The sequence below is a fragment of the Athene cunicularia genome, assembly GCF_003259725.1.
Source record: "Athene cunicularia isolate RWA chromosome 13 unlocalized genomic scaffold, athCun1 chr13_part1, whole genome shotgun sequence".
In the NCBI taxonomy this organism is placed as follows: Eukaryota; Metazoa; Chordata; class Aves; order Strigiformes; family Strigidae; genus Athene; species Athene cunicularia.
The window spans coordinates 10,110,355-10,137,561 of NW_020799117.1; the positions used below are offsets into that span (position 1 = coordinate 10,110,355).

Sequence of the window (27,207 nt, forward strand, 5' to 3'; positions counted from 1 at the left end):
ATCATCCTGTGTGTCATGTGGGTGTGCGTGGAGGGAGGGTTCTGTGTGGCAGTTGGTTGTTCGTGGGGAATAGAAGGATATGGTAGTTGTGGGCAGACTGTATGTGGTGGGGTGTACACGTGGGGAAGCAAAGCTTGGACTCCTGGAAGACTGCAGTAACATCACCCTATCCTCACTCTTCCCCCATTTTCTCCAGGAGCTGTGAGACGCCATGGCACAAGCACTTGCCTCCCCAGGGCTGTTCTCTGATGATGATGCTGCAGCCTCCCCTGTTCTTGAATCCACAGCAACAGGGTTTGGGGCTGATGTGCGCAAGGACCTGCTGTCAGAGTTCTCTGCCATCTCTCCAGATCTGGAGGGCTGCCAGCAGGTGAGGTGGGAGCTCTTCTGTCACAAATGGGGTGGTGTTTTGACCTGTGGCTGCCATGTCTGCACAAAGGTGGTGTGATGCATGGCCAACAGATTGTTCAGAAGAGAGTAGAACAAAATGTTGCATTGCGGGGAAGCAGTTCCTGTTGTGGACAGGGAGGGTACTGTTAAGGGCATAGTCAGTAAATGCCTCTTAACACAATGCCTTTTTGTGTGGTATTTGGTCTGGGAGCTGGTTTTGGTGTCAGGTCTTCAGGTTGTTGATCTGATTCATTAGATAAGCAAAAGAAATGCTGGTGTCCCTGCAAATGCCTAAGAAAGCTTCTGGCATTGCTGGAGATTTTGGGACCAAAGAAGTGTCTGTTAGTTACTGAGCACTAGTTAGGGCAGCCGTGTGTGCGCCATGCTGTGGCTTCTGTTCTGATGGATGGTTGTGCACTGCCTCTGGCTACCATGTTTAACCTGTGCTGATTTCTGCAGGCTGTAGCTGAAGATAATAATGGAAAATTAAAGGTCTATCTGAGAGTTCGACCTCTGAAATCTACAGAAGTGGAAAAAGGGGAAGACCAGGTGAGACACTGAATGACGCAGTCTGAGCTGTGTGCATGCTGGGAGATGCTATCAGCTTCTGTTGTCTATGCTATGGCCTCGTCTAAACCATCGTGATGATGGGGATTTATGTGTTCTTTAGGGCTGTGTCTGCATTGAGAATTCGGAGACCCTTCTCCTAAAAGCCCCTAAGGACTCCTTTACCATGCGGAGCACAGAACGTGGAGTGGGACAAGCAGCACACAGATTCTCTTTCACCCAGGTAGGTAACTGGGACAAACAATCCATCTGAAAGTTTTTGGATCTTAAACTAGCCTTAGAGCTTGAAAAGCTGGTTTATGAACACACACTGATTCCAATGCACTGTATGAACTGTGTACTTGTACAGTCCTTTCTACTTAAGTTTGTTTCTGTTCCTGTTTCCTTATTTTTTTCTCTCTTTAAGCTGATCCTGACAACTTTTTTGGTAGAAAATGCCAAATAATTTTGCTCATGAGGCTCTAAACATACTAGAGGCTGTAGTGATGCCAGATACAACCAGATTAAGCAAGCAAACAGCTTGGTTTTGCAGGTGACTTGGACTGGAATTACTGGTGGGTCTGTTGCTCATGATGTGAGGCTAGTGAAGGGAACAAACGACTATGTACTATCATTTGAACAACTGTCAGCAGTCAGAAGACAGGAAAGATTTACATGAGGCTATTTTTCATGTGTCTTGTTTGCAGATCTTTGGACCAGATGTGGGGCAGAAATTGTTCTTTGATGAGACAATGAAGCAGGTGGTAAAGGATGTACTGAATGGGCAGAACTGGCTGGTTTACACCTATGGCATCACCAATTCAGGGAAGACTCACACTATTCAGGGTAAGGAAAGCACTAGGTGTTAGTAGCTTGAGGGAGTTGTCTGCTTCTACATGTGAATCCTCAGCTTGTTGGTTGTCCTTGCTTCAGGCAGCAACAAAGATGGGGGGATTCTGCCTCGCTCCTTAGCAGTCATCTTCAACAGTGTGGGGGACCGGCTGTACCAAGCCATGGATCTGAAGCCTTCCCTCTCCAATGAGGTGGTCTGGCTGGACAGCAGGCAGGTGCGACAGGAAGAGGCCAAGAAGCAGACCATGCTGCAGGGGGGTCTGTGGGAGGTAAGCATGCAGCTTCTTGGAGATTTAATAACAGGGTAAGGATGGTGTCATACTACATACATGCTCTTGTTCTTTGTTTCCTTCCAGGGGGAGCTGTTAACGCCACTGAAAAGGAGTCACAGTGCTGAATCTCAGCTCCAGGCCACCACCAGTGGCAGTTTTGACAGTGGAATTGCTGGCCTCTCTTCATCTAGCCAACTCACCAACCATTCAGACGTCAGCCAGACAGAAGGTATGTCTGGAAGCATGTGGTATGCTAACAGCTTCTTGTTGTTGGAAGGTGGGGGAAGAAAGGGGGATGGCTATCTGGATGCTGTGTTGTGGGTAAGGGAGACAAGGTGTTGTAGTCTCACAGATTTTCCCTTTGACAGATAAGAATGTCAGGGCTGAAGAACTCTGTATGTATGTCTTGCCAATATATGAAGAATTCACCACTGCATAATAACCAAGCCTTATGAAATGAAAGTTAATTGACACCTGCTTACTTCATTCAAGGGATGTGGTTATTGAGCAGCTGAATGCCATGTAATGGGGAGAGCTGGAAAGCAGGGTGCTAAACTGACATGCTGCACTGAACATTGTGTCCAGACTTTCGAACCTAGGAACTACTGGCTGATTAGGTATCTAGAAGCATTGAGTAATTGAGGGAACAAGGGCTAAAACTTACACAGGGAAGGGTTCATGTTTGAAATATCCTACACTCCTGGAGTCAAGATCAAGTATGCAGAAAGTTCTCACAGAGAAAGGAGGATCCTGTGGAAGGAAACTATGTTGTCTCACTGGGGACAGGCATTAGAGTAGGTCCAAATGGGATGAGGTATACAAGATACTTGGAGTCTGGGGTAATGTTCCTGCTGAGGTAAGATACCTCACTCTATAGCAAAACCATTCAGGTTGGATCTGTGAAAAGTTGCAGGCATGATTTTTTTTCTTTTTTTTTTTCCCCCCAGAACTGGGCCCTCGCTGGGCTGACTTGGATCGCATTTCACTCACCAACACAGGAGATATGCAGTTCTCCATCTGGGTCTCCTTCTTTGAGATTTACAATGAGTTAATCTATGACTTGTTAGAACCAGCTGTACCTGGCCAGAACCGCAAGAGGCAGACACTGCGGCTCTGTGAAGACCAGACTGGCAACCCCTATGTGAAAGGTATATTTTTAGTGGCCTGCTAGGGAGACTTGAGGACTAGATGGGTGGTTTAGCAGTGATGCATTGGGAAGCATGATGTCCTCTATGGCCCCTCAGAGGTCTCTGTCTGGATTATGGGAATGTTAAGTTTGTTAATATCAAGGAAATACAATGGTGAAGTCAGGGCTGAGATAAGTAAGTTTTCTACCAGTCTCATAACTGCCTTGCCCATGCGTGCTTGCTTTTCCAGATCTGAACTGGATCAATGTCCGGGATGCTGATGAGGCCTGGAAGCTCCTGAAACTGGGTCGGAAAAATCAGAGCTTTGCTAGCACCCACATGAACCAGAACTCCAGTCGCAGGTCTGAAGGCGAAGGGGAGTTGTTTAGGCAAAAATACAATCCTGAGGGGCTTTTAAAGGTTGCATTTCCTTCTTAAAATATCTGCATGTTTCTTTACAGTCACAGTGTATTCTCCATTCGGATTCTGCACTTGCACAGAGGTGGCAGTGAAATTGTTCCAAAAATCAGCGAGTAAGTTTGATGCTTTCTAGGATTTGGGGGTATTCTCTGTGGATTCAACTTTTCTGCCTCTTTTATTGTGGATTTGGGGTATCGGAAGTACCTTGAGGAAGGTTATGTTGAAAGTACTTCAAAAGAGTAAATGTTCCCACTCTTATGTCTTGGAACTGACTAAGGAGTTTGTGAGGAGTACTGCAAAGTATACCTTGAGGTAGTTCTCAGGCTTTCTGAATGAAGGTAAATGTCAGTAACCTTGCCCTTGCAGCAGGGCTGATTTAAGTGCTGCTGATGCCTGTTCCTGGGATATAGTTATCTGCAAACAGGTTGACTCAGTCCTTCCTAGGTTGTCTCAGGCTGTCCTGAGAACTGGCAAAGGATCTTTGAACACCACAAAGCTCCTGTTGGTACTACCTTGTGTAACCCCTACACTGCGGGTAGGCCTTTCTGCCCAGCAACAGCCCATATACCCTAGAAGAGCTTTCTGTGCCCTTATGGTGAAACTGGGAAAGTGAGAAGGGCAGGTGATCACAGGGTATCTGAACTGTAAATCTGGTCAGAACAGGACAAACCTAGTAGGTCATGTGAATATGGCCTGTGTTTTCTTCAGGTTATCCCTGTGTGACCTGGCGGGGTCGGAGCGCTGCAAAGACCAGAAAAGTGGAGACCGAATGAAAGAAGCAAACAACATCAACACTTCCCTCCACACACTGGGTCGCTGCATTGCTGCCCTCCGCCAGAACCAGCAGTCCAGGTGTGCATCCAGAACTCCAGAGGGGGAGGGTGTGGAAAGGCTGTTTTGCTTTTCCCTGGGCTCAGTCTTGTCTCTCTCCATAGGCTGAAGCAGACTGTGGTTCCCTTCCGGGACAGCAAGCTAACCCGCGTGTTCCAGGGTTTCTTCACTGGGCGCGGGCGCTCTTGCATGATTGTCAACATCAATCAGTGTGCATCTACATATGATGAAACTCTATATGTAGCCAAGTTCTCAGCCATTGCCAGCCAGGTAAGTAGCACACGGATCATGGCATGGTCAGGATACATCCTGCTTCTGTGGGAATGGGCCCCTTTCCATTAAAAGGAATGCTTGCAAGTCTTCCCTATGTTTTTCCAGTGGATTATTACCTTTACAGTATTTCTAGATTCTGCTAAACTGGAAGGGTTGACAGGTTGTAGAGAAGTGGCATGTTTAAAGCCTACTCAACTTCCAGGTTGACTAGTAATGATGGCCCTTTCCCCTTCAGCTTGTTCAGGCACCTCCCACAAAGCTTCCATCCATACAATCAATCATCAAAGAGCACAACAGGCGAACTAGCCAGGGTCTGGAGACAGAGGCAAAGGAAGAAGTGGAATCAGAAGACAACAGTGAGGATGAAGCAGATGTCTCCATGTATGAGAAAGAGGTGGGTTGTGATTCGGTTTTATGGATAGAAGGGGAAGAACAGGACTGTTAGCTTTGGCCTGGGAGGTGGGGCTGGAGCTCAGCACTATACCAAGAGGTGACAGAGAACTTCAGAAGGATATGGGACTGAGGAAATCTGGAATCCATGAGGAAAATGTTCCAGTTGGTCTGGATCTGAAGCACATGCTTAATTTGGAAACATTTTGTCATCTGTGGAATAGGGACAGTAAGAGCTCGGATGCAGACCTATAATCCCTAGTCTGCAAAGGAAATCTAGAGATCAGAAAACATGCAAAACAGATAGCTAATCTCAGGAAAAAGAATGTAACTTCCTAGATACTTAAAACTAGGCATCTGGAATAGCTGAAAGATCAAGATGGAAATCTTAAACCTACAGTGACTTGAGTTCTAGTGCGTCAAGGTAGTAAATGCTGCTGCATCCCTGGGCCATGCTGTAGGGAAAGCTGCTCTGGAGATAGCTCCATATGGAGCTCACTGCTGTTTAAGCCATCTCACAGGAGAGGAATTAAGAGTAAATTTTGCAACTTCTCTTTCCAAGTGACTAAAGAGAATCTTAAACCTAGATCACACCTAAATCTTTAACCTACAGATATGGGACCGTGTAGTTTATTCTAGGTCTTAAGTCTGTTGTGCAGTGTGGGCAATGGAGTTCGTGTCCTTCATGCAGGACCTGTTGCGTGTAGTGGGAGCTGCACGAGAACTGCTGGTGCAAGAGCGGCAGGAGAAGCTGCAACTAGAAATGCGCCTCCGTGAGGAGATCTGCAATGAGATGCTGGAGCACATGCAACAGAAGGAGCAATGGTGCAGGTACAGCTTATGGTGATCTCCCTCCCTTTGTTCAGGGTGAGCTGCAGTACCAAGAACCGCCAGACCCTGACATGTAGGTTGCTCTCTTTGTAGCCAACATGTGGATGCTCAGAAGGAGCTGCTGGAGGAACTGTATGAGGATAAACTGAATAACCTGAAGGAGTCACTGACTGATTATTACCAGGAGGAGATCCAGGTTTGTTCGGAGCAATGAAATGACATCAGGAAAGTGGCAGTGGGTTGGGAGGGGACTTGGGGTACTTCAGTCCAGGAAGGTGACTTACACAAACTGAAAGATTTTGCTTTTTGTGGTATCTTTTTGTGATATTATTTGATAGCTTGATCCATAAATTTTTTCTTGTCTACTGCTTTATGTAGTTTACTAGGCTTTTAAAATTTAAGCCCTTAATCTGGATGTTAATGTTGCAACCATTCTAACTTCTCTATTTGTGCAACATGAATCTCTCCCCGCTGCCCCCCCCCTTACACTTTTAGCTAGTGGCTTGCTTTGCACTCCTCAGATTAATACAAGTTCTGTGAATTTCTCTTCTTACTCTTAGTTGTGATGATGGGTTTGGACCTGTCTACTTTGCATGCTATGGCATTTGAGTGGCCTCTGGAACTTGCTGCAGACCTGTCTCAAGATGTCAACTCTCAAAATCCCTTGTCTTCAGAGGCTGTAAAAAAGTGGTTTAGGCTCCCAGGAAATGAGTTCACTGTTTTCACTTAAAGGACATTAAAGGCTGGGTCCAATGTGTGATGTGTGTGATTGAGAAAGTTGCCTGAAAGAAAGATGTTGAAAGTTTTGGAAAAGCTGTGTTAAGAAAATCCTGTTGAATATTTGAACAAACTTGCTTTCAAAGGAGCGTGATGAGAAGATTGAGGAGCTCCAAGCTGCTCTGCAGGAGGCAAAACAAAAACTGGAGAGCCTGGATACTATGCAGAAGGAGTCGGGGCAAAGCTTGCGTCGATCAAAGAGAGTGGCTACCTCATGTGCTCTGCAGCAGGAGCTGGCAGATACTAAAGCCAAACTGGAGCAATGTCAAATGGAGTTAAATACTGCAACAGCAGGTAAGGCAGTGATGCTGCACTGGTTCTGAACTATGCCTGAGCAATTGTAGAGAGTTAGGTACTTCTTTCAGTAGGGTACGTTGGATTCAGAGATCCCCAAACCACTATTATAAGTTGCAGATAATAGGGAAAATGTGCTGGATGGGACAGGGTTTCACTTCATTTTTACATGAAAATGGACTTTAGGGCAGGATCTTTCCTTGTTCAAATTATAAAGTTACTTTGCATAACTGAAAGGGAGAAGCCTGGAATGTCTGTGCATTCTGCACAAAGTCAAAGCTTGTCTCAGCTTGCCTGTGGCAGCTTGTCTCAAAAGAAGTCCTGACTTCAGAAAAACTGAAAGCTTAATGTACCGTTGTTCACTACTTTGTTCCTAGAGCTGCGCAAGTACCAGAAATTACTGGAGCCACCACCCTCCACCAAACCCCTTACTGTGGATGTAGACAAGAAGCTGGAGGACGGACAGAAGGTAACTCCACTTCTGTGTTAGAGGGCAAGGTGGTCACCAGTTTAAACAGTGTTTGGAGCTGCTGTTTCCAAGTTTTCAAACAAATGAAGTTGAAATGGGTCTGTTGAAAACAAACCCTTTCTTAGATATGTGGAAAGCTGTGGTATCTGTGATCCCAGCGTACCTCACTCAGATGGGATCCTCCCTCAAGATTGCCTGTCTGAATGACCTTAGAGTGGCTTTGACATTGCTCTGCAAAGGTAGCTATTGTACTAAACCTCTTTCTCCTGTAGAATGTCAGATTGCTGCGTTCAGAATTACAAAAGCTTGGGGAGTCTCTTCAGTCTGCAGAGAGGGCGTGCTGCCACAGTACCAGTGCAGGGAAACTTCGAGAAGCCCTCTGTATGTGTGATGACATTCTGGCTCGACAGGTAATGTGCCTGTTTTCTTGGGGGTTGCACTGGGGGATTTAGTCTGTGCACTTTGCCAGTCAGCAGAATAACCTAGGTTCTTGCAGCTGCAGATAAAAATTACTTATTCTTTAGACAAATACTGCCTGTTACATTAAGGGAGCTATACTGCTAATTTTTCAATGGTTGAGTCAGACTGCATATTTAACTCTCCAAGGAGACCCAAATTGTCCCTGTTCAGTTAACTGACAGCCTCCACTTAAAGTAGGATAATTTGAGTTCTCATTTCCTTGTCCAGTTTACTCTTATCACAGTTGCTATGGCAGTATATTTGTAGCAGGGTGGATTCAGCTTTTTCCTGGCCTTACTGTTCCTATTTTGTTATTGAACTGCTACACAGTTGACAGTAGAAGCCTTTATGCATGGCCTTATTTAGCAATACCAGCTAGTGAATTTTGGCAAAGGCAATTTATCCTCTTCAGTTCATAGTAACCAGGGAGTTTAGCAGCTTGCTGTATCTTTACATATATATTGCCTTCCCTTTCTCAGGACCAAACACTGGCAGAACTGCAGAACAACATGATGCTGGTAAAACTAGACCTGCGGAAGAAAGCAGCTTGTATTGCTGAGCAGTACCACACTGTACAGAAGCTCCAGGCTCCCCCAACATCTACCTTAAAGAAACGGTTCTGTGCCAACAGGGAAAACCTACAACCTAACCAACCTCCTGGTAAAAAGCCCTTCCTGCACAACCTTCTGTCACGTTCAGCCCCACGTCCTGCTGCTGGCAGAGGGTGGCAACTTCGCTCAGTTGCTCTATGACTTTTCAAAAAGATCCCTGCCCCACTATTACTGGAACAGGTGGCAAATTCAATATAATAGCATCTATTTTTCTTTGTGTGCTTGTTTATTATTGTAGCTGTTTGAGAGCTTATGTAAACATTTTTTAATATGTATGGTTAAACTTTTAATTGATACCAAAGTGGACAGAATGACCTTTTGTAATTTAAACACTACAATGAGGAAAGTCTAAATACAAAATGTAGATAATCGAAGTTGTTTAACAAATGGACAAGTTAAAAGTGAGTTCTCATCTTCAACTATGTGGCACATAACTCACAAATAAGTTCACAAGATCCTCCTTAAAAGAAATTTTCCCTTCCTTGAATTATAATCCTTTATTAAAGTATACACGTTCTAGGTCAGGGCTGTTCTCTCGGATCTTGGCTTGCAATTCTGGCTCCAAGCGTGTTACAGACATAGAACTAAGCAAAAGAAACAGTAAAATGGTTATATATAACAAGCACTTGAATGTAAAATAAGATGGACGATGCATCTGGTTAAACTTCCTCCATTGTGAAAATAGTTTTCAGGTTTTTTTTCCTAACTTCTTATGAAGGACTCATACTCAGAGACCAAGGGCAAATTAATCCCTGCTTAAAAGAGAGCAAGATAGTCTGTAGAGTCAAGAAATGTCTGAGGCTACTACCAGGAAGGTAGGAATCTACTTAGTTGCTTAAGGTTGTTGCTGGCAACAGAAACCTAACTTCCTAAAGTTGTTTTTATTAAATATAATGTATTTGCATATTTAACTTACTGCCTGATTTTATTCAATTGAATAAAAGGTTTATTTTTGGGAGTCATCTCACAGTAAAGTGAATTAAACTGCCAGGTCATTTAAGCAGCTGCAATTTCTTAAATACAGTTTAAGGTCTATAATCTTCCTGTGAAATGGAAAGCCCTGGTTAAAATCAAGAACTGTACCACACTTGCTATGCTAGTTTCTCAAGCCATCTCCAAGTAGCCTAGTGACACTTATTTATCACAATTCTCTACTCCTTGCCAGGCACTGAAACAGATGGTGTCAGACTGCTGCTTTATACTCAGTTGCATCAGATGAGAATTAGGTATTGTTTTCTGGAGGTCAAAAGCTACTTTAGTTTTCAATATTTTAATGGATTCAGCTCCAGCTTGTCAAGTTTTTAGACAACCACTAATAAGAGGGACAGCCCAGTTGAATTTAAGACCCTGTTCATACTGTGAATTGAACTAACTTTGTAGGTAACCCATCCAGGTTTCATTATTTCAGCTATAATAATAAATATTGTTTCTAAGACATTTTTCAGTACTCAGCTATTTGTGTATTGATGAAGAATTTTCTGGAAAAATATTAATCAAATTACAAATAAGCACATATAGTCAAATGCTGTTCTGTATAACCAGAGGAGCTTCCAGCTGAAAATAAAATGGGATCTGACTGTATTTAATGAAGCCATAAGCTTACTGGACATGAATGTATTGTTTGGACTACATTAGCCTTTTTTATGAATCATTCTAGTGATTCTTAACTGTATCATCAAGCTCAAACTTCTCAGCTTGAAACAGCATTGTTACACTATTCACCTAAACCTCTTGTTCACTATCCCTATGTAGCTGCATCTCAAGCTGCTAGGAGTTTGTAAACAAGTGAGCCCAATTCAACTATTATATATTACTGATGAGTAGCATAGTTGTTATTTCTCTGAATATTCTCATGTTTATCACATTTGTTTTATGGGAATTAAGACTATGCTCTAGGAAGCAATGACCACTTGTTTCTGTCTTTTTGCAGTACCTTACATGCATCTGGGAATGTAACAAAGAATAATGTAACAGGAATACATACCTTTTTTGAGGAAACAGTGCACAACACAAGGGTGTTGCAAACACGAGACTAGAGGAGACAAAAATGGGTTTACAATATTTAGGGTGCTAAAAGACAATTCAATACCCTTAGGCATGGTCTTCTAGGCAGAAAGCTGCTTTTTTTTGTATAAAATGAGGTACAGTTCCATGAAGTGCTATGTAACCTTTATTTCTTACTGCCTTATAACTTATGGATTCATTTAACCTACTATGTATTAAGTGCATCAATACTATGTTTGCAAATGTGTATAAAATTATCATTTTATGTCCTTTCAGTGTTTTGCATTGGTGTGCATGACAACATAAAATGCCAGACAACCACAAATGAAACTCCATTAACCAAATATTTCAATAATTCAACATACAGGATGAGATTCCTATTACTGTTTATGGAGGTAGCAGCCAAAGCATCTTTTCTAATCTAGCTGCTACATGCCTTTTTTTTGCCACTCCCTTTCTTTCTCTCTGCTTTTCTTGGCAGCTTCTTCATTACTAATGGCTTTTCTTTTTAATGTATTATCAGTTACAGATAGGAAAGTGAAATAACTGTTGTATACTCATTAACTCTCTCAACTATTTTTCTTTAAATGAAGTGCAAATATTGCTACTTCCTCAAAAAAACCCCGCTACAAGTATCTCTTAAAATAGCAGGCACAACCTAAAGAAATCACTTACCAGAATCCAACTAATCCAACTTGAATGGGAGCACTCATCCAAGGAAACCTCTGTTAAAAATAAACCACACGCAATAAGTATGGTATCTTTTCTACCCTGCTTCCCACTTCCCTGGAGTTCTTGTATTCTGAGACAGATTGTACCTAAAAGGGTCTTGGACACAATGAAGGCAAATTACCTGCATACTTTAAACTGAGCTCCAATTTGAGAGCCCAATCCCTTTGAAAAGTAGCAAGAAAATTCCCAGTGCTATTAATCTACACTCATCCCGAGTAAGTGTCCCTTAAACTACAACAGGTGGTTGCCTCTTAACTTATGACCTGATCTTGAATATGTGGGCCAGTTCTTTGAGTGCCACAAGCCCACAAACAAGCTACAGCACCACAGCCTGGAGCGGTGCTGCAGGTGCAAGGCCTGCACACCTAAAGGCACAGTGAATTTTGCCCAGGCATCCCTAAGAAGATAGGCTAGGTCTGGTTACAGCTCTTATCTCTTTGGTGACATCAAATAGTTTAAACTTGAAACTGGAGATTGACTTTCTGAGCAACAGCAACTGCAGCCACCAACCATAAATAAGGGAGGTGTCAAGGAAAAATGCCTTTTCTCCTGTCTTATGATTCACTTTGATTTGTAGGAACTTGCTCCTGTAGCACAGTCTGCTACACGCCAGTTCTGCAAGAGTTCACCTTATATTAAAGGAAAAAAGGGTAGAGGAATTGGGGTGAGAAAGCAACACATAATCTATGGATGCATTATTAGCATATTCCTCAGTCCTGTAACTTTTGCAGAACATATTTCAAGAAATATGATAGTTTTCTTGTAGGCCTTTAAATGGTTTAGGAATCCACTCCCCCCCCATGTTAGAATTTTAGTTGAAATTAATTACTAATGAAATAAAACCAGACCTGTTTAAACAATGCTACTGCAATAGCCTTCTGTTGCTACAATAAAATCAGTGTCTCCAGTAAGTAGGACATACACAACTGCTACGATAACAGGAAGTTGATTTTAAAAAACAGCTGAGTTAAAAAACATGTTACAGTGGATGATGGTTTCAACAAAGTTGATGATTCTTTCTGCAAGAAGCATTTCTTAAGATGTACAAGTTAGAGGGGAAATGGGTGAACAAAAGATGGGCATTATATTTGACAGTAGAAATAGAAAAAATAAGTTTAGAAAGCTCTGTAAGACAAAGCTTGGTGCTAAGGAAGGTCACAGCAGCATAAGAGGCATGGAAAAACAAGCCTGTGTGGATTAAAGTCTCCAGAGCCTGAGTGAGAAGAATTGATGTAGAAGACTGCTGCCTTTTTTTTTTTTTTCCCCCCTGGAGTCAATCCATAATCCAGAAGTGAGTGCAGGAAGAGTGCAATTCAGCAATAATCTGCAATAACAGATAACATGGGAAAAGACAATAGGGAGAAGGAGAAAGAGTGAATGCAGCAGTGCTCTGATGTGCTGGCATCCCACTAAACACACCTTCACTTGACTTTCAGCTGAAATAAATTCACTCAAAATGCTTTACATTTTATACATTGGAAGAGTTCATGAGAAGTGATGGTGTGACTGACAGTGCAAAGGATGTAGGACTGTGGCATTAGTTAATATTACACATATTTGGGAACACAAGTCAAACACTACTGCAAATTACTTCAGTCTCTGAGGAGAATTAAGGGAGAGGGATGCGATGCATTGCAGTGTGAGGGAGGGACGAGATACATAACAGAAAAGCCTCAAATATGATTTTATAACTGAAAAGACTTGTAAGGTGTCATGAGAGTAACAGATGATTTATTGCCTTCAGCAGAGTTGGTCATTAATCTGAGAAGTGTCTACTAGTACAGACAATATAAACAACATCTATTTCATGTGGTGGAACATTTTTTGCCAAAGCACTTGATCTGAGTTACAGTCTTTATTTTTCAAGAATGTTACCAGGCTGCACTAATCAAGAAGGATGGTGAGGTAAAACTAACACTGGGAGGTCAATATTAAGAATTGGAGCTGTCCAGGGAACAATGTAAAACAATAAAGCAAAACTCAAATGCAGGCTGTACATCCCTACAAAGACATAAAATGGAGAAGTACAAGACAGCAGAAGAATTTGCTGTGTTAGAGAATTATCATTTAACTCTGGAAGAAGACAGCTCCCCATGAATTAGGTTTTAATTTCCAGATTTCTTTATGGCATCTGCAGTGGTTAGTGCAAACAGAGAAAGTGGAGAAATAATAATTAGGCAAACAAAAGCTGTAAGGAGAATCAGTTTTTTTCTAACTGCTTCCTTCCATTGTTGGACCTAAGAAATGTCAGCTTTCCCAGGCTAGTTATGCCTGCTTTTTTTAAAAAAAAAAGAAAAAAAGAAATGACAGTTAAATTAGGAATGCATGGAGGTCTCTAAGACATAAGACATTCAAGAATGATGCTTAAAAAAAAAAAAAAAAAAAAAAGTTTTTCTGTTTAGTTTTGTGACCATTTTGAATTCATATTTTAGTTGCAGACTAAGAGACCTCAAGGAGCTTGTTTTAAAGATATACAAGGAAGTTTCTGGAATCAGCTTGATTGTATGCAGAATAGAGAGCAACAATAGCTGAAGCTGTAAGAGTAGTAATATAAATTAAAACTTCAGTGTCGATTGGAATTTCAGAAGTTTCTATGGAGACAAAAACCAATTTATTTCCTTAGGAGAAAGGTTACAGGTAACTAAAATCTATAAATGCTGTGCCTCAGAGCAAGGTTGTTTATGGATTCTCCTACTGCAGCAGATAAAATAACTTAGTTCTGCATAGAACTAGTCAAGTGTATGTCAGTAGGGATAATGAACATAGACATTATACAGCCTAATCATGAACTACTACACTGCATAATCGCATAAAAGGCAGCTAAAATCTATAGCAAAAGCACATATACATACAAAAAATATGTTTTCAAGTCAAGAAATAATTAGATTCTTTTTGAAGCAGTAATTTGTGCTTGTGATCTAAAACACATTCTTCAGTAATTTTCTAGGAATAACTTTTGGGAATATTGTTAATTCATACTAATGTTACCTTCAAAATGTCCCTGTGCAAAACAATGTTGGAATATGGGGGATGAATAGTACTACATAACCTACATCTTATTTCAAATACCAGAGGATGATAGCCTGCCACCACTGAGACCAGCATCCCAGAAGCATTTCTTTCTCTCTCTCGTGGCAGAACATAATTCTATTTTCTGCATTATTTCACAACCATTTGCCTATTTTCTGGCCTTGTGTGTGGCTTAATAGGCTTTGGCAAGCATACAAGAATTATTTTCAAGAGTGATGATGTGCAAAGCAGAGGCTAAGAATAATGTGTTAGTAAAGCATTGCGTGGATGGTGTTGGAGTACTGCAAATGGGATGGTGCTTCTGAAACCTCAAGAGGACATGCAGAAGCTGCGTGTTAAAAATGCAGCTCATTCCTTAATGGTTTTAATACTAATCTCTACCAAGTGTTACCACTGACTACCTGGAGAGCAGTGTTTCACCTGAACTCACAGTCTTTGAGGCTGAGGGGGAGGAACAGGTGAGCATAAACGGTCATGATGGTACCAAAGACCACTGAGTAGTCACCGAAGAAATCGCTCATTTTTGCTGATCTGAAAAATTCACAACACCCTTATATTGATTATACCACACAAAAACAATAGATATTTGTCTCCAAGCCCTGAAGATTGCTACAAGTTCTTCACAAATGCCATTTTTTTATTTGTCAGTTGAGTTGATAGCATTTGTGACATTTCTTCTATGTCAAATACATGTAAAATAATCCTTGCTCTAAATTTGAGGGTTTTTGTTTAAACAAGGGCTAATGTTTCAGGTAATACATTCTCAAGAATGTAACTATCACAAGCTGCTTAAAGCTACTCTGCAAACAGAGTATGAGTAAAGAAATCAGCAATTAAAAATTAGCCAAATCAGTACAGGGGTCTCTATGCTGCAGACAAATAGTGCATTTGGATGTGTTGCAGTCTCACTTCTTTCAGGAGACATAAGCAGCACACACTGACTTTCGCTCTAAAACTCAAATGCCACATTTCCTGTTTTTACATTCTGAGCAATAGTGTTTTCTGTTAAGGGGGGAGGGAAGCAAAGCATTTCAGGAAAAAGTAGTTTTTAAAATTGGAAGACACTTGGGACCTCTTTCCAATGCCTCATTTATATATACAAAAGCACTTTCAAATGGTGTACGTAACTGAGTAATCCACCTATGCACAAGAAAGATGAAGGGCAGAAATAGTAAGAAGTATGATTTAAATATTTCAGAAATCTTAGACAACCAAAACCAGGCAACTTCCCCTGCTTGTCTTCCCAGTCCCCACCCAAATCACTTTTCCAAGGGAGGGTCTAGAGACTCAGACCTCACTTTCTTTTACTAACTTTTTCTAACAGGAAGGAGACAGATTCTCTTAGGCTATTGTTCCCAGCTTGCTGGGTGGGCTTCACAGGCAGAAACTTTGCCTGGAGATACTCAGTAAGTAAATCAGTGATACTGGCTGGTGAAGATGAAACTCCCTTTACTGGTAAAGAATTATAGAGGTCCTCATCTGAATAGTATTTCTCTTGTGTTAGACAACCCCATAATTAATTTAATTGTTGTTCTTTGCCCTCTCATGTACACATAGTGCATAATATTGATTTAGTTTGCATATTTACTAATATCAGGTGTTTGGCTTCACACTACATTAGCATAAACAGAATATAGAAAATAAGTAATCTTTGATGAAGCATGCCCACTCTATGCCTACCCTGAATTTGCTAGTCCAATAAATTTAAAAGGATAATTTTCAAAGAGATTACTACCATCACTATTGTTTCCAAAGTCAAATTGCTACTACAGCAGCTAAGTAAAGCCTCCTTATCGCTATCTTGAGAAAAAAGCATTATTAAAATTTTGAATATTTTTCTCATAAACTGTATTCCAAATCTCAGTATAAGGAAGGTTTATTTACTAGGAGGAACTCTGCATTTTAAGAACAATTATGAACATAACAAAAATTTCTAATATTCTTAATGTTATTTTTTACTGTGATAAAAAGAACCAAGCAATCCCTGTCTAAGAAAGGCATAAAGAAAGCAACAGCTGTAAAGCAAGCTCTACAGTGTTGTCCTCCCAGGGTGTGTGGGAGGCAAATATGAAGACTCAGAAAGTATTTAAAATCCATTAAAATATTAACTTAGGATATGAAATACATATACAGAGTTTGTCTAAGACTAACCTTTAAAAAGGCTCTCTTCTCCAATGTATTCATTATGAAGGGAGGAATCGCTGCAAATGAGAAAAGAAAAAAAAAGCATTAACCTTGGAGAAAAAGGCACTTTTAATTTTCTGTTAAGATGAATAATACCGTAGTACAATTCTCACAGCCATTTGTCATTAACTGAGCTTCCATTTCATGCTGCCATTTCACATTGCCAGTTCAAGATACTGGATTGGTATTTACAGAGATAAATTCTCCCAGTAGGCAAAACTTCTAATTTTACATGCTACTGAACCTGAGCTCAGTAACTTGGCACTGGTCAAAGCATCCACTCTTCATTAAACCAATTTCACTCAAGCAGAATTTGCTATCATTCCTTTGTTATCTGTACCTTTCTGTAAAAGTATCCTGGGAGCTTTTCTGCTATACTTCAGTGTAACACACTGCGGATGCTTTCACATAAGAAACACACATTTCTCTGTGGAACTTCTTAACAGAAATGTAAATACTGCCTGTATGACTGTAAGATAATATGGCCTCTGAGAAAAATCACTTAAATAGAATTTACGCACTCTCTCACGCTAGGAACTGATAATCAGGAGCTGCACATGACTGCAGTTATTCTTACCCATGCCAGGAGCAGCCATAAGAATCCTTGATATAACCACCTGGGTAATTGCCTGCTGAGCTGCTTTTGTTGATTCACCCAGTCTGTTTCCGTTCTCATCTGTGACAGGGATTCCAAACTTGAGCTCTCTGTTGAATAAGGGGTAAAAATAAAGCAGCAACTGACATGCATTTTTTCACCTTTTTTGTCCCCTTAAAATTGTCAATTACACGAATTATGGTTTTTATTTTATTTTCCACATTAGCTTGTTTATAATGCTCTTTGGCACAAAAATTTCAAAAGGCATAGAAAGATCTTAGGAAAAATAAACTGAAAAGTAAGTAATTGAATATTTGTAACAGCAATCTGCTGCTTGAGCCTGGTCACATGCATTTCAAGGGGGAAGAAAGGAGATGTGTTATTTCTGCAGTCCACAGAAGGGAGAGGTTCCTTCAAAAAAACATTCAGAAAAGTGGAATTTTCTGAACCGCTCTGGAAGTAGTCTGTCCTTTCTGCCAGACAACACAGGAAACACAGGAAGATTAGTTCCACTGAACTAAAACAGAAGTATTTGTGAAAATTCCCCTCTGGCATTCTAGTCTGAGGTTTTATTTGAAAGTATAAAAGGATGCACAAAACAAACTACATTTCTGTAACGGTATTATTCTCTATTAGATCTTTTGCTCAAGTGCAGGGTTAGGTGTTAAACTCACATATTGGGGAGAACTTCTAGGGGAGTGAGAAGTAGACAGAAGGGCAGATATACTGGGGACTGCTTCTATTCTTCTCCTCATCTTTTTTAAGAGATAAAATGTTACCATGGATTGAATTTAATTGTACATACAAACCTTAAATATTCACTTTTCTGCCCATAACATTCTGTTTATAAGAGGATGCTTTTCATTTGTTTCCCCCCACTTCTATTCATAGTCCTAGTCAAATCAGAATACATAGGAAATTTTGTTTCTGAGAAAGTACATATTTTTGTAATCTCAGATGATTAAGCAGAACTGCAAAGCCTTACTTCTATGACTAACTTCTGCATGTGGGTTTTGAAGCACCATTTTTGAAATGACTGTATTGTTCCAAAGTGGAGTTTGTATTAAAGGCTCCATGTGACCAAGTTTTGAAGGACCAGCACCTGATTTCTGAAATCTAAGACTAAAGAACTCTATGGATATTTCTCTGAAGAGGATGAAGATGTTCTATTTCATGTATGTCACAACCAATCAGTCAAAACAAGATCATGCATGAGGTTTTTGCAAAATTCTGAAACAAGCAAAAGATATATAATGTGCTTTATTTAGTAACTTGCTGATCTAAAAACTCAGTAACATCTTTTCTTCTAGAATGAGTGATCTTTGTTCTTTTTCCTACCTTTGTCTCATTAGTGGAATATTAATGCAGTTAGCAGCAGCAACTGCAGCAAAAGGAACAAACCGTCCTATAAGAGGTGAGACATGCTGTAAGACACAGAGAGGGAAAAAAGAAATTAAAAAAATTATATAATAATTTTCTTTCCCAAAGGTCATATTAAAATGCTTCATGTGCTAATGATAGATCGGAACTTATTTCCTTTAAATTAAAACTCAATGAAAACTCACTGGTCGGGCAGAGGTAAAACCACAAACAAACAAGATGTAAGTCATAAATACTTGAGTGAGCAGTGGCAGGAGACTGGCAAAACCAATCTTAATTTAGTAGTATCACTGCAGGAAGCTTCAGCTTCTGAGCATGCCTGTCAGCCCAAGAGCAACACTAAATAGACCTTTAGTGTCTCTGCTGGTAAGGTCACAGCCAGCAACATCCATACCAGCTGCTTTGCATCTAAAGGTACTGACTATGAAGGCTATTCATTTCACCAATGTTTTATATAACCTTAACTCCTCTGCTTAGAATAGTGTCTCAAATAGTTTGTCAATTCTATACCACTCCCAGTACATTAAAACATAAGCAGAGGAGTACAAAATAAATTTTTGCTGGGTTTTTTTTTGGGTAAAGGACCTTTTTTCCTTGATTGTGTTGTGCACTTGTTTAAAGAATTTGAATTTTCTGCATTTAAGAGCAGCACCTCTGAACAAGTTCTTCAGCTAGTCTGGAGTAGGCGTCCATGTTTGTAGAAGTGATACTGCACCTTAAAAACACACCTATACAGTTTATGGTATAATGAGTCCATATTGTTGTAATTACATATCCACTCTAATTAACTTTCAAATGCTATTAGATACTCTGATATGTAAAAAAGAAACTGCAAAAAAGTCACCTTATTAGATACAGTTTGTGTTATCAAGACACAAGGCTGTTTGATATACATACAAGGAGGACAAGGTGTTTGAAATACATATAGAACCATCTACATGGGGCAAAAATAAGGTTGGAATCTAAAGAAGGGAGCTTTCAAATGCCATTATAACCCCATACTGGGAGCTATTCACAACATGACATAGATACATAGGAGGAGAAATGAGCTGTTAGCATCTCACAGAACACCAAAGTCTAGCTAAGAATAGAAAAAAAAAAAAATCAGCAATACCTTTGTTAGTGCATTAAGTCCTAAAGCTGTTGCGACAGCACCTGTGGTAGCAGAAACATAGGCTGTTCCCAGCTGGCTAAAACAAAAATAAAAATGTTTGCACATGCACAACTACATTTATGTCACTTCTAAAAATAAGTATATTTTACACATGTAGTTATGTCCCATCTTCCCCCCCACCCCGCAAGTAGACCCTTCTGTGATACTGCTATAAGATGTGGATGGAAGATTCACTAAATTAAACCCTTTTCTTTCACTAGAAGTAAAAATCACATGCAACATCTAAATGTTGAATCAGGTTCTGCTGGTTCTGCATTGCTACCTGTTCAGCATCTTCTCATGTGTCTGAATGAACACCTTGAAGGATTTAGTTCTGTATTTAATTTCCTAATTTCTTAAACTAATAAAATCAGTTTGGATTTCTAAGGCCATGTCTACAAAAGTAATTAAAATCAGCTGTACTGAAACACATACATGCAGACTAGCTATGCTGCGAACACCCAAATCCAATGTGATCTGCCCTAAAACACACTTTACATACTTCCCAGCTAGGAGGTGCCTGTATATCCTCAAATCCACTGCTTCCTCCTGGACATCTATAAACAATCCAGCCTCAAAACCAGGAAGTCAAGCACTGCAATTCTGGTCTCCTATTCACGATTTCTAGCTTTCTGCATCTATTTAGTCTCTGTCTTTGCCTTCAAGTAGAAACAAGTCCTGTGCAGATCAGTTCCTTGAAGTGTTCTTTTTGTAAATAAGCACACAGGGTGGTGTGTGCTATACTGCAGGGCACTGAGAAGATGGCACAGAGAGACACCTGAAGGTCCACACAAAATATCAACTTAGAAAAATCCTGGTATAACACCAAACCGATGAGACCCTTGAGCACACAGACTCCTGTTAAGTCCTACACTGTTAAGTCTTTATGATCAAGGTGCTTAGGCTTATCTTAAGGACAGAAATGGAGTTTCTCACTTCCACGATTCTCAGACTTCTCATCTGTGCATATCAAATCAAAAATAAGCACAGATAAAAAAACTTTTTCCTCTATCACTTCAAACTTTAAAGATCAACCATGTTCCAGTACCTCAGAGAGCAACTTAAAAACACATCAGAAGTATTATACATGGTTCAGTGTCTGACCTGACAGTAATTGGGGCATCACCGCTCCTGTTTGTGTAATTTACTATAGCATTGAATGACTGGTTAATCCACTGCCAGAAAACCACCGCTGGTGTCGTTCTTGAAAAGAGAAACAATTATTATTATTATTATTAAAAACACAGCTGAATCAACAGCACAGAAAAATGATGGCAAATCAAGAAAAGCCAGTGCAAGCAGTAAGCATGCAGAGGTTCTCGTTTATCTGAATGAAACGACACTGTCAAAGAGGTACTGTCTTGACAATGAACGTACTACTACTTCTAAGAATAGAATTGTAAAAGTACTCTGATTAAGTAGCAAGGTTCAGTTGGGACAATGGTTTGTTGTAATACAAAAGCATTATAGCAAACCACTCTATAAAAAACACACAGAGAAATATGAAACACTAATTTCTAGAATACTTTTCCAGGATTATTGTTCCTTTATAGCCTGCTTAGTTGTCTTTGGAAGCTCCATAAGTGACTGAGAGGTGGATTTTAGGAGACAGGGTTTATCCTCTTAGTCTTCAAAAAGCTAATACGATGCCTTTTAATAAATCCCTGTGACATTAAAACATTCAGTCTCATGTAGAAACAGATTAAGACACGTAACTCCAAAATGAAAAGTTATTTTCATGCAAATATCTGCATGTTTAAGAAGTACAGGTACAGCACAGAAATTATTCAGGTCCAGTACAGCATGAACCAGGTGATCAGTCATTGAAAAATAAACCACCAAAACCAAAAGCTTCAAGGAATCCTCATAAATTCTGTCATGCCAGTATGCAGATGCCTTAGGACAAAATGATGCTAACTTGTCAGCACGGGTGGGGGGGCTGTGAAAAAAATAATAGTCTGTACAAGTTGCAGAGTCCCCATTTAACAAGCTAATGTAGTCCCTGTTAAACTGCAGATATAATCATTTTACAAATGGTTATGCTGATAAATTACAAAAGTGACAGTCAATTTTTTTCACAATGTATGGGGCTGTCCCGTGGTGCGATGAATGCTTCTGCTCTCAAACTAGTTAGTATATCTAAAGAACAGGACAAACTTATAAAAAAGCAATTCACTAAGGGCCATTAAATAAAACACTACCTCTGGATCAGAAAGTTCCTAATGCACAAACAGCTGGAGGCTAGGAGTATACCAGTGAAAAAGTGTTTCTTTGTGTACCAAGACCGCAAACTTTGCCCCCATTGGAGACACCACTGAAGATTCTGCTCCACCAGAATCTGTCAGGGGAACCAGGCTACCAAAAACAACAAGCTACTGAAAACTATTTCCTGATTATTAAAATAACTTTTCACAGGACTTTAAAGCCTATATGTAATTAAATTATTTAATAACACAGGCAGTAATGGTCAATATGAACATGGTTCTCACTTGAGGGCTGATATGGAAATTGAGAGTGCTAAAGAAGCAGTAGTTGTGGCAATTACTCTGTAACAGACGGGAAAGCAAAGAGGAGATGCTAGAGTAGAAGGTGTGTGTGTATATCATGAGGCTTTGGTTCTGAAATGGGAAGATATCTTTTTTCTTTAAATTGCAAAAAAATGAAAGATTTGGGAGATTTGAAAGTGTATTCTTATTCCCTCTGGTTTCCAGTATCTGAATGAGATGCCATAGTGATAAACTAGATAAGATTTTTTTCCCATCAGTACTACTGTTCTTCCTTCTTTTTTCCTGTGCCTGTACAACTCTTCTTGTCTCATCTTTTCCTGTTTTCTTGCTACTAGTGTGCAAGGATGTTAGGCCTGCTATAAAGTTTAGTTGGGACTCACATTGCCTTACTGCACGCCCAAGAGCCCTCGTAGGTGTAACGAGGAATTTGCTTCTTCCAGTGGCCAGCAATAACCAGAACACAGTGATGTGCAATAAGATGGAGGCCACACTGCATCATCCAAGGGCTTCTACACGATCCTGTTTGCACTGCTGAGGGTTTGGTCCAAAGAAACCAATGTCTTCCAGGCTAATAAAGCACCTAGTTTTGAATCTGAGTGACTACCGATAATGCAAAGAAAAGGTACATAGCTGCTATAAGTATTAAAGATAATAACAGAACATGCATAACAGAATAAGCAGTTAACAGGAAGCAGTGCCTGTGAATGGGCAGCTGTATTGATGGCTTTATTCATATTCTTGACTGCTTTTTAAAAACACACACATATATATGCACCATTCAAAACAGCTGTGCCCTTCTGGAGTGTGAGTCAAGAATTTGTAACATCTCAGAATCACTATTGTTATTTCCCCTGAACCTCCCACCAGATCTTGCTAACAAAGCATTGTGTCACAAAACTATTTCTGACATGGAGTTTACTAACAGATGATACTGGCTTCTGCTGTGGGCTTCACTGTACTGGTGATTCAAGAACTATTGAGGAAATGGAAGGAACAAACCAGAGCTGGAGAAACTTGATGACTGATGGACTGAAGCATATTGAGTACTCACTCAGCAGACAGAACATCCTACATGCCAGACCTCTAAGGTAAGAAATTCCCAGGTATCTCCTCCTCTTTGTCCTCCACACAACCCTCCTACATGGATGGGATTTTTGAACATTCAACTTTCCCAGTTTGAGGAAAAGTGGGATGGTGAAGGAGAGGGGCTAAGGGCTTATCTCTCAACTACTTCCAGAGGAAATCATTAATCAGTGTGAGGGAATGCAGAGAGAGAAGAGAAAAGGAAGCATAATGTTACATTTTAAAATATTGGTTATAAATCTTCTAAAATGCTCTTTCAAGAAAAACATTGATTTTCACTTATCTGATTTGTAGGAAAATATTTTATATGTTATATTGCCATCACTTACCTATAAAAGGTCATCATACAACCTGTGATAGTCATGTTCATGGGTACCTGAGCTGACATTCGGCCAATTAAGACCATCTTTTCACCAGTGTCTGGGTGAAAGGCTGAATCATAGATATATTTTGCTCTCCACAAGTCATCTTCTGTCAAACCAGGTGCCAGGATACCTTGTCTTGGGACAAGTTAAAAAACAAAAACAAGACAACAGCAAAAAGCACAACAGTTAGAAAATGCTGCAACCTCCAGTGACAAATGTGGCATCAGAGGATTTTGAGATATTCATACTAAGTTAATGTAGCTTCATAGTCAGCTTGTAGATCTTCAGCTTTTAAATGGACTGGTGAAGTAAAAAGAATCAAAACTCACAGCAGTGGTTATGTTGGCTGAGTCCATATATCCTGCACCAAATTTCTGTTTACTCAAACGTACTAGATTTTAGAGCTAAAATGTAGAGCTAAAATCTCTGGATTCATTAGCATGAAACTTTGAAAATTTACTTTGAAAGTATTCAGGAAACTACTTGCTCCAAACAATGTAACACATAAGAGGAAGTTTTAAACTCTGTTGTTGTATTAACTGTTTTCAGGATTAAGACACTTTTGTATTTCAGATTACTTAACAGGGGTTCTCTATTTTAATAGGGTTTTAATATTTCCTTTTAAATATATAACCATGTACTTATCATTGACATGGACTTTATGGGCCAGCAGTAAAAGTGATCAAGGCATACCTGTAATCATGCACAATTTTTCTTGCATTTTCCAGTTGGGCATCAGATAACAAAATATTCCGGGGATCTGTTACAGTGAAGAAGTGACTGGCTCGTCCAACAAAAGTGCTTTGATCCCATCGGGGCTCCTTGATATTAATATTTAATGGTATATCTGCTGACATCTTCAAAAACTCTGTGAAGAAAATATGAAAATTTGCAATTTGGAATTCCACTTATTTTGTAACGTATCTACAATCTGCAGGATGAAATGTTATGCTTAGATTAAAAAAAACAGAGAATAAACTGATGATGTCAGTTATCATCATGGGGTTTAATGAGGTTGGAATTGACAGAAGTTAAAAAGCAGGAAATTACTTAAATGTCTATAGATGTATTTCTGTGCCCATTTCCCCAAGACATTTATATCTTACATCTTTGTAAGAGGATGCATATCTCATTATGAGATAGAGGTACATCATGTAAAAATATCTGAGGATGAAGCAGATGCTAACAGAGTACAGGAATTTATTAATAAATAACAATATACTAATCAGAAGTGTGTTTTATTTCAATGATGAATTAGTGTTTGCTGAAAATACTGTCTTGAAGGGACGGAGAACTTCAGCATTTCAAGACATGACTGAAGAGCTCCTATAAAGTGCAGTGACGGAAGAAACATTTAATAAAATCCAGTTAGCTTCACTGGCACAGCAAAACAAAACAAAAATTAGGAACACAAACCCAACAATTTATTTTAATAAATGTTGTTTCTCTAAATCCATGTTTTAACCAAACAAAGATTATATAATGCAACAATTTGCCACATTATAAACACATGACCAGATCTCCTAATGATACTTCAAAGACGGTTAAAGAACTACAGTGAAGGGCACTGAACTAACATAGTTGTGCACTGATGGGGCCTAAAGCCCAGAAAATTAAAAATTACTTCAGGATGACTAATTTTACTTCAATCCTTCATCTAATGAAAGAAGGACAGTCCCTGCATAGCACAAGCTATATGAACTTGGACTTTCTTGAGAAATTTCTGCAACATATTCAATAGCCAGTTAAAAAAAAAAAAAAGAAAAAGAGCATGCTCCAAATAATGTTTGTAATTCAAATGGCTGAAGTAAATTGATCTCTAAAAATACAGATGATATCACATAGCATTTTTTCTGTTTTAATAGGAAAAACATCACCATGAGGACAACTGATACATACGGTATAAGCTGCCACTGAAAAGTATTTTCTTTTTAACTCAAGACCACCATGAAGTTGTCTGTGACATTTTGGTCAATTTGATGAAACTTATAATGAAGAACAGAAAAAAATTCACAAAAAGAAGGTAACTAATCATGTAAAGCATCTCCATCATAAAAAATCCCCATGAACTTCATGGGAGAAACGGAAAGACCATGAAATTTGAGGAAGCTATTGTCCATCTCTCAAATGTAATTATGATCCTTCTCTTTTACCTCAAGTGGAAAAACTTGGAAGACTTTGAAAAAGTAAACTTCCAAAGAAATAAAGGCTTAAGTCTCTCCATCTATCATAACCACCCCTGAATCATCAGCTTTGAGCAACAGAAAGGAGGAGGAAACAAATATTTACAAGACACTACAGACCAGCATTTATAGCAAAAAACCCACCACCCAAAAGGCCCAAAAAAGCCTGTTCTTGAAAGTGAGCTACGTCAGCTCACAGTTGTACAAGAAGGAGATTATACAGCTTTGTAACATCTCTCGCAGGCACCATGAAATCAACTTTTTAAGCAGTTGAGGACTGTGTAAAAATTATTCTGCCCTGAACCACTTATCATTCTGAGTTGCTCTCAGAGTGGGAATTATTTGTGAAAAGTCTGTCTCCCCTGCATTTACCCAGACTTAACATTTTTATGCTAATGTAACAGCACAAACATGATTCTTATTTAGGACTTCTGTGGTTATTATTACTGTGATTTAATGACAATGAAAACCTAGTGGCCACATACTATTTTATGGTGTACCATACAAACAAGAGGGGAAGTATTTGATTTTCTGATATGCCAGGAAGAACCGCTGATGACACTGAGACTGTTCAAATTCTTCTCAATGTTTTATGTGCTCATGAAGTCAATAGAAACTGTGTATGCATAAGCCTGATGGTACTGAGCACCAGACATGACTGTAAAGCTGTAAAGATAAGGTTGCAAAAATGCAGAATAACTGCATTATACAGGAAGATAAGCTGCATTTAAAGAGGATTTGGCAAGAACATTCTACTTAGCACTACTGAATATCTGAGGCAAAGTTGCACATGTGGTAATGAAGAAAGTAACCTACTGCTGGTACACAAAACTTTGAGAAGCCAGAATGGATTAAATAAATAATAATGAAGGGTTGTCCTTCACAATCACAGCATTATTAACAGCTGAATGATGGAAATGTCATATATCAGCTAGTATTACTAAATAAATTTATTAGTAATTTATTAGAAAATCCTAATTTGGTGCCACTCAATAAAAACATCCTTCCTTTTGTACATTTATTGATAATTAAGGATTCTTTAAGTTAAATAATCAGCTTCTATTGAAAACTCAAGGAGTTTGGTTTTATCAACTGAAAAAAAAAAGTTTTAGGATCTTTATGTATTGTTTTTATGTTTAGCTTGTATTATTTCTAATAGAACAGTGAAAAACCAAAAACATTAAATAAGAAAGATCTCTGCTTTCTACCAGACTCAAGCTTTTCCTTGAACAAATAATCTCCAATTCTACAGAACAGATCTTACTATTGAATTTTACACATGCTAAATCAATTTGATTAAAAAAAAAAAAAATCACATAAAAATGATAACTACCCGCTCTCTAAATTTTCCTGACATCAGGAGAAACTCAGAGCTGTGGCTGGCAAAGCAGAGCCGTTTGCCTTTGCAGTGTAGAGACCAGCTGTGCAAAACCAAGCTGTGTTGCTGCA

At 39.4% G+C, this 27,207-nt stretch overlaps 2 protein-coding genes across 4 annotated transcripts in view; one reads left to right on the top strand and one right to left on the bottom strand.

Annotated features, from left to right (window-relative positions):
* KIF20A (kinesin family member 20A) lies at nucleotides 1–9,068 on the top strand. The gene is made up of 18 exons (XM_026858224.1): nucleotides 1–370; nucleotides 850–939; nucleotides 1,061–1,180; nucleotides 1,644–1,782; nucleotides 1,870–2,057; nucleotides 2,145–2,289; nucleotides 3,008–3,208; nucleotides 3,438–3,549; nucleotides 3,649–3,720; nucleotides 4,316–4,459; nucleotides 4,543–4,708; nucleotides 4,947–5,105; nucleotides 5,793–5,932; nucleotides 6,026–6,128; nucleotides 6,796–7,003; nucleotides 7,381–7,472; nucleotides 7,745–7,882; nucleotides 8,411–9,068. Exons 1-18 carry the CDS (start codon nucleotides 212–214, stop codon nucleotides 8,681–8,683), a joined length of 2,649 nt encoding a protein of 882 aa, XP_026714025.1. The 5' UTR covers nucleotides 1–211; the 3' UTR covers nucleotides 8,684–9,068.
* Nucleotides 8,762–27,207, bottom strand: part of SFXN1 (sideroflexin 1) — a 27,867-nt gene continuing 9,421 nt past the window's right edge. Inside the window, exons 3-12 of one of the 3 annotated variants that reach the window (XM_026858223.1) lie at nucleotides 24,269–24,443; nucleotides 23,540–23,710; nucleotides 20,725–20,823; nucleotides 19,582–19,657; nucleotides 18,426–18,511; nucleotides 17,070–17,197; nucleotides 16,460–16,509; nucleotides 11,222–11,271; nucleotides 10,527–10,574; nucleotides 8,762–9,126 (exon numbers count right to left, since the gene is read on the bottom strand). In XM_026858223.1, coding sequence (XP_026714024.1) covers nucleotides 9,030–9,126; nucleotides 10,527–10,574; nucleotides 11,222–11,271; nucleotides 16,460–16,509; nucleotides 17,070–17,197; nucleotides 18,426–18,511; nucleotides 19,582–19,657; nucleotides 20,725–20,823; nucleotides 23,540–23,710; nucleotides 24,269–24,432 — 969 coding nt within the window. In that variant the 5' untranslated portion in view covers nucleotides 24,433–24,443 and the 3' untranslated portion in view covers nucleotides 8,762–9,029. Of the gene's footprint in view, nucleotides 9,127–10,526; nucleotides 10,575–11,221; nucleotides 11,272–14,738; nucleotides 14,840–16,459; nucleotides 16,510–17,069; nucleotides 17,198–18,425; nucleotides 18,512–19,581; nucleotides 19,658–20,724; nucleotides 20,824–23,539; nucleotides 23,711–24,268; nucleotides 24,444–27,207 lie in introns of those variants that run through there. The other 2 variants (XM_026858222.1, XR_003399376.1) reach the window with 2 other exon arrangements.

Bases quoted from the DNA above. Each gene is read 5' to 3' on its own strand.
- KIF20A (XM_026858224.1), top strand. From the start codon at position 212: ATGGCACAAGCACTTGCCTCCCCAGGGCTGTTCTCTGATGATGATGCT. The intron at 5,933-6,025 runs GTACAGCTTATG...CTCTCTTTGTAG, and splicing joins CAGAAGGAGCAATGGTGCAG to CCAACATGTGGATGCTCAGA. The intron at 7,883-8,410 runs GTAATGTGCCTG...TCCCTTTCTCAG, and splicing joins ATGACATTCTGGCTCGACAG to GACCAAACACTGGCAGAACT.